Source organism: Neltuma alba, unplaced genomic scaffold (assembly GCF_004799145.2).
Source record: "Neltuma alba isolate B1F8T4 unplaced genomic scaffold, ASM479914v2 tig00013419_pilon, whole genome shotgun sequence".
In the NCBI taxonomy this organism is placed as follows: domain Eukaryota; kingdom Viridiplantae; phylum Streptophyta; class Magnoliopsida; order Fabales; family Fabaceae; genus Neltuma; species Neltuma alba.
The window spans coordinates 343,391-356,100 of record NW_021637672.1 but is presented as its reverse complement, the minus strand read 5'-3'; the positions used below and the strand labels follow the sequence as shown (position 1 = coordinate 356,100).

Genomic DNA, 12,710 nt, shown 5'->3' with positions numbered 1-12,710 from the left:
CATAAGATTAGAACCTATGTTCTGAACCATGCCAAGAATTAATGTGCCTTGTCCTGTACCTTGAACCAAGGGCCTCTCAACGGTTTCATCTTGAATTTGAAGAGCTAAACCAGTAAGTAAAATAGAATAATTCATTGAACAAAAAAAAATTCAAGATTCTAGGGGCAAAAGGAAAAGTAAAGTAAACTTTTTCTTCCAAAAGATTAAACTGTTTTTTATTATGTTCCATTCACACAATAAAAAGTCCACGTACGTCATAAAATATGTCACGGCACACAATATGATAAAGCACTTCATTAGCATGATTTATGGCAAATAGGAACCACAGAATATACCTGTTTGTTGAACAGAGGTCTGAGTTAATGTGCTTTCATCAGCCTCAGCTAACGGTGTTTGAGTGGTCTCATTCATCTCTTCAGTCCTAATGGCTGAACAGACAAATTTCGGCAAAAATAAATAAATGCTACAAGATCTGGCAAATTAAAATGAAAAAATTTTCTTCTTCGAAAAAGTAAAGAGAAAAAAAATTACTGTCGTTGTCATCAGTCATAACCAATGTATCGGTTTCCAATTACAAGGTATCTTTTAAGTCTTATTATTCATCTAATAGATTTTAATACGTTAGCCAAAAAAAAGAAATAGATTTTAATATATATATATATATTTAAAAGAGTTAAAATTTTAACTATATTGGGCTGCAGAATACTGGGGAACACAAAACAATGTTATAATATCTGAACAACCATAAAAATAAGCTAATTAAGAAAAACCTTAAAAAGCATTAAGGATTAATTTTTGGAATTTATTTGATAATTAAGTACTAATAAGAAGGGGTAAAATAATAATAAATTCATCACCCTAAGCCGAAAAATGATTTTGGGATAAGATTAAAGCCCAAAGTATGAAGGCTAAAACGTGCCCCACCTAAGAATGAAGATGAGTTTCAGATTTGTGGATGTTGGTTGGTCCAATAGCTCCTCACTTCACTCACATTGCAGAACAGAACAGGGTGGGAGAGCAGGAGCAGAGGACGTCGGGGAAGAAGGAGAGGGAGGAGGAGCGCACGGTGCCCACATGCAGCACTGGTTTTAGGACAAGGAGAGTCTCGTAAACCTTTCCCCCATCTCTATTTTCTTCAATGGTTGCTATTTGGGAATGATGGGGCCGATTGAAATCTACTTCTTTTGAGGCAGAAGCAAACGTCCTTGTGGGGTGAGGATAGTTTGGCATAGTTTGAGCTTCCTAAGAGCAAAATTTAGTGTTATATGTGTGAATTGTTGATGCATGCTCGCTGTGCTGATAGTGAGATGGTTTTTGAACCCAAAGCACCTTGTCCTAATGAGTATAGTATCGGGTTCACATTAGAGAACGGAATGGAAGTTTAAACACTAGTATAATGTATGTGAAGATTGTGTGACTCTGGGTTGAATTTTGCTTTTAGGTGGTGAATATATTTTTTGAGTGTTAATATCTAAATAAATAGATATAGAATATGTTATGAGGTTGTAGCAATAATAAAATAAGTTTAACTAGAGAACAGTACTATAGAAAGCCGATAGAATCTGTAAGAAAATAAATTAAAGCCAATATTTGAGCAGTTATGAATAAACGAAGAATACAAGAGAGTTTTAATTTGGACCTGCATGTGGAATTGGAAGTTTGTGCATTTCTTGCGTCCCTGAATCATCAATCTTGTTAGCCCTTGATTTTTCTCCATCTTCCACGGAGCTCAATGCTCTGCTTGTGCTCGCACTCTTTTGAAGGGCAAAATAGAAGGGAATCAATGCAAACTAAACAATACAAAAATCGCCTTTTCTAAATGTTCTGTAATAATGTTTTCTGGTCATGAGGAAAAAAATCAAATCGTGTTCACAAAAAGAACGATTAAATTTTGTCCACGTCTGCGAGAAATGTTTTTCTTAAATCAAAACATGCCATATCCACAAACATCAAATTAAATCACATTGAACGATAAATTTGCCATTATTTTCAAATAGCTCTCGTACTATGTAAAAAGAAATTGCGACTACATGTACATGATATTCTGATGCTCATCATGACATGATTAATTTCTGTTAAAAAAAAAAAAACAGCACATACCATATCTTGAAACATCTTGCTGATTGTTCTAGTAAGATCACCTTCCCAACACCACATTTCATCTTGTTCCTCTGTCAGTATCTTTTGAAGCATGGGTGCACTTATTTCCCTTGCAGAAAAGCTAGTCATTCTTGGACATCGCTTTATTACAAGTTTCTTCAACAATGGAAGCTTCAACAAGCAGTTACTAGAGCAAAACATTTGGAGTTTAGGCAAACTATCAATTTCTAGAACTGTTAGACTGTTGAAAACAATTTCATTTATGCTCTCCCCACCCTCTTCAGCCACAATTTGGTCAACTGAATCACACTCTCTTATCTTCAATGTTGCTAACTGAATCATACTTCTTGCTGTTGAAGAGGTCATTAAATACATCAATCCACTGCAATTTTGCACCTCTAAATATGTTAGGTGATTAAAAGTTACTGAGGAAGGCACCAAGTGCTTCAAATTGGAACATTCTTTCACATGTAGGTATTCTAGAACATCAAGAACCTGATCCAATTGGCATCCTTCTCTGCATATGTGCTGGAGTCCATGCAATTTACATAGCGTTAGCTTCTTGAGTCGTGTTTTAATATCAATTTCTCCTTTCTCATCTCGAGGCGTTTCGTCTGGGAATATCACCTTGAAAGCATTTTCTCGAATGACTAGCCATTCCAGACTGGGTATATTTTGGAGAAACCAATATAAGGAAGTAGCATGAGCATCTTTTAATTCATAGAACCGCAGAAAGTTGAGTTTGTGAAATTGATGATCTCGTGGAACTTGCGATTGGAATATCATGCTTGCATGCTCATTGCCCAAACTCAAGATCTCTAAGTTGTCAATCACCTATGCCATGCAAGGAAAACAGTTGATCACTAGAAAGGAAATATGTCTAGTTATGTCTTACAGGAATTCTTGGCAGGTCTTGAGAGTTCATCAAATCTCTAGTCTCGAGCAATGTAATAGAAGATAAATTGTCACCCAGCTAATTATACCATTCTCAATTATATAATCGGGCAACATGCATGCAAGTGACTGATTATTAGCATGCCTAATATTTAGATTTGAAAGGAACTTTAAGCACTCTTAAAACTTTGGAGGGAACACAAATAATATAAAACATGTTTGAGTTATTAAAATCAACAAGCAGCAAGATCGCGGGATGCAAGGCTAAAGACACCAGCTGCCTCTAGTATGTACATGCAGAACCCACATCAAATATAGGTATATTATCAATATCAATTTTTTTATGAGATAGGCCACAATTAAAAAGTGTTAGGGTAGACTCAATATAAGTGGTAACATGAATTTATGATGTTAAATGGTGTTGATTTATTTTCTCAGTTGAGGGTATTGAGAAGAGTTCTAATAGAAGAAATTAATTAATATTCTCATAGAAGTGTTGAACTGTATAAAAATTGTATTATTTTTTTAAATACATGCATTACTTATGGGATGTTTTTATTGACAATGGGTGTAATAATTGTTACTGATTTAAGTTTTCCAAAATTAGAAGTGCTTCTATCATCCTTAATAGGTTGCAAAATATGTTGAATGATGATTGGCAATATTATCAATTGAAATTAAAAAAGTTAGAATTACTCACTTATAAAACTTCGATAAGTGATTTTGCAACTACAAAAATAAGAAAAATAATATAAATATTATTAAGTAATATAGACCTAAGTCTCTTCACTGACTTCACCTAGAGACCAGTCATCCCTGGACACATCCCTCACAAACATATAAACACTTAAAAAGTATAACTAGTTATTTTCTTTAATAAGAGACAACCCATACCTCTTCGAGTGTAAAAAGAGGCTGTTGCTTTGAGACATGGAGATTGTTGTTAGAAAGTCTTTCTTGGCTGCTTGCACCTTGTGTCTTGAACAACTTTAATTTCTCACACTTGTAAACATCTAATTCTTTCAATGATGAACAAGATAAGCTATGATTTCCGGCACAAAATCTCTGCAATTCTTGTAAATTCCAAAGCACAATTGAGGTTAGCTGATTAAATTCAAATTTCACACCATTGTCTAAGGGTTCTTCTCTCTTGGAAACAATTTCCTTCATCTTTTCAGCATTCTTTATTGTAATTGCTTCAACTTGAGGTAGGTGCTTAGCTATGGAGAATGGAAAAAGGTACTCTAAATTTCCACATTCTTCAACTCGCACAACTTGTAGACTCTTAAAATAAAGACTTGATTGAGGATCTCTCCTCCAAATTTGTTTCAGCTTTGGCAGTCGAAGTATGGTTATATTCTTGAGTCGCGTTGTATCATCTCCACAGCACATTTCACGGACACCCAGCTGGAAAATTTCCTCCACTAAGTTGCAGTTTTCAAGCATCAGTGTCTCTAGTGTTGCAAATGCTCCGTGCATGTATATTGGAAATATATGCTGAATTTTCTGACAATTTTTCACTTTCAATGTCTCAAAGCTGCCCATGGAATTCGGAGTTAGGATAGGGTGCCATATTGTCTCCAGGTTTTGCAAGTCTTCTATTATTATTGTTTCTAGTTTGGGTAGAAGTACCTGCGATGAAGAGTTTCACTGTTAATTATAAACTATCCTTGGGATGAGTTTTATATAAATAAAAAACACACAAGTAACTCCGTTCTGTTTTAGTCATAATTACAGAAATGCAAAATGTAATTCTTTCTTTCTTCCTTCTTACTTTTTTCTATTGGTCAGTTGTAAAAGTAATTTGAGTGTATTCAAGATTCAACAGTCAAACTACTCTACTAAGTTATTCTCTATAGCTTATTGAGTCCTTAAATATAATTTAATTGGCAGAGTAAAATGTGAATAAATAAATAAAGTTGTACCCTGAATGTTTTTTACGTTTCTGTGTACAATCAAAGATGCTGGTCGTTGATGCTATGGATCAGCCTCATCTTTTTTTATTGAATTTTAAAAAAATGTTCAACTGTATTATATAGTTTGTTACTCTACCACATTGTTCTCTCTTACAAAGATTGGTTTTTGGTTATTGAATAACGATTCAGTCCGTTTTACATTAACTAAAATTATTCAAAACTAAAAAGAATATCATCAATGAATTATTGACTGCTTGTACATATTTTGATTATAACTATTCAAAACTAAACTGAAAAGCAAAACTTTAAATAATTTGTAGTTGAGATATGTTTCAAAAGCAAACGAAATATCTCGCACCTTTTGACGTTGGATTTCAACTTCATCCTCTTCTTTTTTCCCTCCAAGGCTTGGCTTCCACATGTATTGGAGTTTAGGCAGATTAGATAGGCAGATTTTTCGCAGATGACTGGTCTCTTTATCTGATTCTGCCTCTTCTTTTGCATTGTCAAATTCAATCACAGCTTCAAGTGAATCACAGTCTCTCACTTGAATTTCTTCCAACTTCCCCAAGGCTCGTAGAAAATTTGCAGGAATAAGAACATCTGACAAGAAGTTACAATTTTCCACCACTAGAGATTTCAAATTACAGAATACTTTGTTCTCAACGGGACTGTTCCAAGAATCTCTTAGATCAGGATACAAGGATAAACGAAGATGCTCCATGTCACGAAATGCAATCTGCACAAAAGGAAATTTCCAATGAAGAGTTGTTAAACAACAAACTTTCGCTTGTTACTACCAATTGTCACACCATTTTCAAAGGGAATAAAACATACCTTATCCACATAGATTTTTTTTATTGTTCCATTCAAGTTACCTTCCCACCACCATTCTTCATCTTTCCCATCTTTTGTTATGACCTTTTTAAGCATTGGTGTGCTTGCTGCTCTTTCACAGAAGGTTTTCATCCTTGGACATTGTCTCATAACAACTTTCTTCAACAAGGGGAACCTGAAGAAGAACTGACTAGATGAAAAACTGTTGAGCCTTGGCAAGCTTTCCAACACTAAAGTTCTTAAACGTCTGAACACTATTTCATCTCTTGCCTCGTTCATCCCCTGCGTCACTACTTCTTCAAGTGAATTGCATTCTTTTAATGTTATGTCTTCCAGATTGACCAAACTTGTTGCAGTTGATGAGTAAATTAAGTTCATCAATCCATTACATTCCATGATCTTCAAATATGTCAAGTGGGAAAAAGTGACGGAGGAAGGAACCAAAGTTTTCAAATTGCCACATTCCGTCACATATAAAACTTCAAGAGCCTCAAGGATGGGATCGATATTGCATCCTTCTCTACATATGTGTTGCAATTGTAGGTAATCTAATCTTAGATATTCAAGCTGGGTGTTAATTTTGTTTTTGCCTTCCTTATATGGAACTCTTTTGTCTCGGAATATCTCTTTCAAGGAACTATGTTGAACAGTTAGAGATTTCAAACTTGGTGCCTTCTGCACAATTGAGTCTAAAAAAGTTGCTGCTGTTTTGTCCTCAAAATAGGACAGTCGAAGTGTCTTCAATTTACTCAGACCATGGTCCTTCCATTGTGGGTCTTGCAACATCATTATAGCCTCTTCATTATGTAATGTACACAGTTCCAACTGTGGAATCACCTGCAATATAATATATTTCATTTATTTATTTTCTCTTACATATAATAACAATAATAAATGCTAACAATAAGAAATATTTACCCATAAGCAAAGAGGCACAATACACACATAATAAGTTATGTTCTATTTGGCTATATCACTGAAGAGCAATAAACTTCACGTAAAAATCCCCATACCTTTTTTCCTGTTTCCATTTTATTATCTTCTAAAATATACCCAAAATAAAATGCTTCATATAAAAATTGAAATATCACAATTTTTCCTTACCTTCAAACCATAAAATTTTCGTTTTCTATACGAATTGCATTAAAAAGTTGAGCTATTACCTAACTGAAAAGGAATGTGTGTGTGTGTGTGTGTGTGTGTGTGAGAAGAATAAACATATGATGACCATACCTCTTCAACTACGAAGAGATGTTGTTGGGTGGGATGCGGATTTTGGCCATCAGCAGTCTCTCTATGGTTGCTTGTATTGTGTCTCCCGAATAACTTCAATTTTGCACAGTTGAAGACCCATAGCATTCTCAGTGATGGGCAGGTTAAACTGTGATTTTCACCATAAAACCTATCAAGTTCATACATGTTCTTAATCTCCAAAAAGTATAATCGATCAAAGTGAAATATGGCTTTTTCCTCCATTGGTCCCTGTTTCTTCGCGACAATTTTATTCATTCCACAATAATCCACTGTGAGTCGTTCAAGTTGTTGAAGTTCCAGCGCTATTGAAAATGGGAAGAGATGTTCTAACTTTAGACAACCTCCAACATAGACATCTTGGAGATTATGAAAGCAGAAATTTCCTTGGGGATCCTTACTCCATATTTGTTTCAACTTTGGCAAGCGGCGCAGATGGAGTTTTTTCAATTGTGTGACTTGTGTTCTTGTGTCGTCCCCATTATTGATTTCATTGGCAGGTAATTTGAATATCTCTTTCACTAAGCCACAATCACTAACCATCAACGTCTCTATTCTTCCCAATGTTGTGTGCATATCTGGGAAAATATTCTCAAGTTTCTCACAATTATTGACCTTCATAGTCTTCAACCCATCAAATTGGGAATGCCATGCTTTCTTTAACCTTTTCATGTGGCTGATTACGATAGTCTCCAATTTTAGAAGCCCAACCTGTGATGCAAAGGCCAATTTATAGGTCCATATATATAATAAATGATGGCAACTACACAAGAGCATATTTTTTTATGTATAGTGATATGAGTTGCTCAAATAATACAAGTTCTTACCTCTTCTATTCCAGTGCCATTTCTCCCCTCTGTACTAATTATCTCCTCCATCATCTCACACTCTCTTATTTCAAGCTCCTTAAGGTTTGGAAAACTTTGAACCATAGACGATGAGAATAAATACTTCAAACCACTGCACTTCTCGACACTTAGTTTAGCCAGCTTGTGAAAAGAATTGGCTATAGAAAGGTGATCATCTTGCCAAATATTTTCTAGATAGATTGCACTCAACTTTAGAGTCTCCAAATTAGAAAACTTAGCCTGTAAAAAAAAAGTAAATTATTAGTAATTTCATGGAGCCACAAGAATTAAAAAAAAAACACTAAAATAGTTAAGAACAGTGAAAATGTTGAGGATTTTGATCATACAGAGGATAATGGTTCGGTTGGAAGTAATTGATCCAATAATCAACATCATACACATATATGGTCAAACTTAAAAATTGTTTTCCTAACAAAATTTTATAAATTATACTTTCATTAGTATTTCTAATTGTATCTTACTATTTCAAAAATATATGCATACATAGAGTGAATGCAATATAAGAATAAAACAAATACCTTTCCACTAAAAAAAGATGATGAAGCGTGAATGTACGACGACGAACTCTGCATGGTTGTTGATGAAAATGTCGACAAACCAGAGTAGAAATCCTCAATGGCTAGTAGATATTGCAAAGTTAAGGATCGCAATGAACAAAACTCAATATTGTCATCAACAGTTTCTGAGTTTGGCAAAGAATTTTCTATAAACACAATCTTTTTCATAGAATTACATTCTGAAACTTCAATCTCATCAAGTTGGCAAAGGGCTTTGACCATCAGCGTTGAAAAGAGATACTTCAACTGGCCACAATATTTGACTCTGACGGATCTAAGTTTTGCAAATGAATTATTCATAAATGAGCCATGGCATATCTTCTCTAATTTATTGAGATTTTGAAGTAGTAATGTCTCCATCTTTGGGAAGAAAACAAGACTTCTTTTTCTCTCCGTTGAGTTGACGATGTGTTGAATTTTTCCATGATTTTGGATGTGAAGATGCTTTAACAAGGGAAATCCTTCTCCATTCAAATGGTAAAGCACATTGGAGATTCCATTTACTTCATCCAAGTACAAATCCTCCACTCCTTTAATAAGTTCTTTAATCCCATGCTCCAAATGAATGACACTGTCAAGCTTGAGTTTCAACATTTTGGAGGCCCCATGATTATCAGCCCATTCCCAAGCATCTCCTATCACTATTTTGTATCTTTCTAGTTTGTCAAACATTATATTCCTTGGTAGAACCCAAGCCCCTTTGATTTGAATTTCTAGAGCAGTCAAGTTCGCTAGATACCCAAGTTCGGCAAGGGAAACATTTTTATTTTCCTCATTTGAATCCTCTTGGTCCCACTTGATGGCAGTATCCCCCAAATACAACTCCTCCAATTTGATCAGTTTTGATATAATGTTGGACGGGAAGATTTCGATTCCTGAATGGCTCAAATCCAACATTTTAAGATGAGTCAATTGCCCTAGTTCACTGGGCAATGTTCTCATAGATGATTTGTAAAGGCTAAGAACTTGTAAATTCGTTAAAGCTCCAATGTTGGTCATATCTTCCAAAGCACACCCATCCAAACAAAGAGTTTGAAGGTCACTAAGGGAATGAAAAGATTGGGGTAATGAAGGTAAGTGCAGGCGAGTCAAATCTAATACCTTCAAGTTTCTCATTCCCTCAAAGAAAGAATTTGGGACGCTTAGAGATTCATTGTTATTAAACAAGTGAAAAAGTTTAACGTTAGGACACTCTAACCTTTCAGGAAGTTTAGGAATATGACACTCATCTAAGCTGATTTGAGTGCATCTTTGAAGGGATTCCTCTGGTGGCCATAACTCATCTCCCCTTCCAATTTTGCAAGCATGTTGATCTCTTGAAGCAATTGAGACTGCCACTTCATGTACAATATCATGCATTTTAACTTCCATGTTTGAGTTGTTTTCGAGTAATAGACAGGATGCCTTCAAGGAACCAATCAACCTGTGAAGTTCAAGTCTTGCATCTTTTGCAGAATAAGTTTGGTTGAATATGCCTAAACCTATGGCATATTTGAACAACCATTCAACAGAAATTTGTGGACCAACTAATCCACAAAGCAAGAAAAATGCCTTCACATCATCACCCTGAAGATGATTGTAACTAAACTCCAAAGCCGAATAAATTTTCTCACTCATTCCTTTCTTATCAACGGTCTTTAGCTGGTTCAAGGCATATTTCCAAGAATCAAGATTATCTTCATTTTTCAATGCTCTTGCCACTGTCACTATAAGAACAATCAAGCCTGCACATTTTTGGGCCACCTTGATTGCCACATCACGTAAACTAACTTCTTTGACAACATCACCCACCATATCTTCAAACAAGCTCCAAGCTTCTTCTTCATTTAAAACATCTATCAGAAAATCTTCGTCAGTATCCATTGTTTTTAGTATTTCTTTATTTCTAGAAATCAACAATAGCTTGCAACCCTTGTGGTCATTTAGAGGAATTCCCACCTTTTCTAATTCAAGCATTGGCCAAATATCATCCAATATGATCAGGATACTTTTCTCATTTTTAATCCTCTGCTTGAGGCGATCTGCTCTTCCATTGATGCTCATCTCTTCAAAGTGAAGACCCAAAAAATCTGCAATTTGACCCTGAATTCTTTCAAGATCTGCAACTTGGGATGCCTTAACCATAACAACTTCATCAAACAGCTTGCTTTTAACTTTTCTAGCAATTTCTTCAACTAGAGTGGTTTTTCCCACTCCGCCAAGCCCATAGACTCCTATTCGGCTTAAGTTGGGATCTCGTAGAGCCAAGACAATGTCCTCCATCATTTTCTTTCTTGATTGAAGCTTCTCACTACTTGTCGCAGACGTAGAGCCTACTCCCTCTAGAGGAGGTAAGAATGCGAATGGACGAATGTTATCTTTTCGTTGCATTAATTCAACAACATTGCCAGCCATTTTCTTAGCTTTTCTACTGAGGTGATGTCGTGACTTCAAATCAGGAAAAGGCCACTTGTAGCAGCCAACGTTCCTGTGACGAGGATCATCACCAAGTTCCTCTGCTGCTCCAATGATTTCATCTACGCTATTTAGCCAGTTCTTTACAGCATCGTAAATTTGCCGTCCATTTCTTCTTTCTGCTTCCACTTCATGACTGATAGTTTCCTTCAGTCTCTTCAGCTCCTCTACTTGATCCCTCAGATTCTTGAAATTGCCTTTGTAGAACATCAAATAACCCAATTGCCTTCCAAGGGGTGCCACGGTGTAGCCTACTATCGGTTCTACAAATTTTCCAGCAATGGTCGTGACAATCTCCATTCTTGTTGCCCGATTTAGCTGTGTAGCAACTCAAATATATGGTCAACTGATAATACCAAGAACAGCAATTGGTAAGAGAAAAATTGGCATCAATATTCAATGCCAATGTCTCCATTTACATTATAGCATAGATGTCTTTTTAAATTAAAGAATTATAAATAATATACTCCATGAGTCCTATTTACAAGGCATAAAAAAAAAATTTCTTGATTAATTTATAAGTTACTTTATTAAATTTTTAACATGAATATACTATTTTGTCCTCCATTTTTTATAATGTATATATTAAATAGGAGTAAAGTTGAAAATTTATTATATTTTAATAAAGAGTTAATACAGTTTAAAATTTTTCTTAATTTATATAAAACATGCAAGAAGTATCTTATAAATAGGACTGAAGGAGAATGCATTGTCTTTCCACTGAAAATGCATTCTAAAATTATCATTTTTTCTAATACTGTGTGTTTTTTTTTAATAGAGTACTATGTGTTTTATATTATATATGATTAAGATTATTAATTTTTGTCTGAATGAACTTTCAAATTAAAATATCTTGCAGTGCTGCGAGAAATTTTTAAGTAGTAAAAGTGAAGAAGTTAGAATAAGCGAGCACAAATTGTCCACGTAGAAAATTTCTCTTAAATGTAACAGATAAAAATTATGAGATAATTCAAAAAAAAAAAAAAAAGAAGTTTCAGATCAATCAGTGCACCAATGAATTTTTACCTCAAAAAAATCGACCTTGTGCATCCTTATCGTGAACAAATTGAAAATAAAACTAGTGAGAATACCCATAATCGCGTGCCCCAAAAAAAAAAAAAACAAAACAAAACAAAAAAAGAAACTTAGGCCTAAATCCAAAGTATATAACCGTCAAGAGAAGGATTTACCTGGATCCCTTTGTGATCAGCACCACTTTTCTGCGCCTGATATAAACGGAAGAAGACAGCACCAAAACTCCTGAAGTGCCCACTTCTTAGATTTTCATATATGATCGATCACAACAAAAGTATCAGTATGTGAAGAAGGACAGTAGTAGCAAGAAGAGAGAAATATTTAAGCCAGACTTTTCTTTGTTTTTTTGTTTTGTTTTTTTTTTTTTAATTTAGTTCAGATCTAAAGACTTAGGCAAGCAGTAACAAAACCTTTTAAAGAGACTTTTTTGGGGCAAGATTGACAGCACAGGAATTTTCCTTTTGTTGCTTTTTTCCCCCTAATTTTTAAATATTTTTATGACTGAAAGCAACAAATTGATGCACAAGAAAATGAACGAGAAGAGAGATATGAACAAGGGAGTGAACGGACACATACGGACAGTAAGGATTGAAATGGTTTGCAACTTAAAGGGAAGTTCAGAAGAGCGTTGGAGAACAGAGACTTAGTAAGCTGAAGAATGCGAAGATGAAGAAAGACGATAGCTTTAACCATAGCCACACATATTGGAGGGATGACAAAATGACTTTATGGATTGACCCAAAGACTTTGCAGAGTCGCAGTCAACTTTGCCTACGCACACTGCTGTTTACACAGTT

At 34.9% G+C, this 12,710-nt stretch overlaps 1 protein-coding gene across 1 annotated transcript; it reads right to left on the bottom strand.

The window, feature by feature from the left end:
* Positions 1–306: 306 nt before the first annotated feature.
* Positions 307–11,331, bottom strand: LOC114737249 (uncharacterized). Its single transcript, XM_028925165.1, has 9 exons — positions 8,386–11,331; positions 7,826–8,086; positions 6,981–7,709; positions 5,748–6,584; positions 5,269–5,649; positions 3,889–4,626; positions 2,101–2,934; positions 1,640–1,754; positions 307–428 (listed from the first exon to the last, which is right to left on the bottom strand). The coding sequence occupies exons 1-9, from the start codon at positions 11,176–11,178 to the stop codon at positions 307–309; spliced, it is 6,810 nt and encodes a 2,269-aa protein (XP_028780998.1). The 5' UTR covers positions 11,179–11,331.
* Positions 11,332–12,710: the final 1,379 nt, after the last annotated feature.

Coding starts and splice junctions, on each gene's coding strand:
- LOC114737249 (XM_028925165.1), bottom strand. CDS start 11,178: ATGGAGATTGTCACGACCATTGCTGGAAAATTTGTAGAACCGATAGTA. Junction 8,087..8,385: donor CATCTTTTTTTAGTGGAAAG/GTATTTGTTTTA, acceptor TTTTTTTTACAG/GCTAAGTTTTCTAATTTGGA. Junction 5,650..5,747: donor AAAAAATCTATGTGGATAAG/GTATGTTTTATT, acceptor CCTTTTGTGCAG/ATTGCATTTCGTGACATGGA.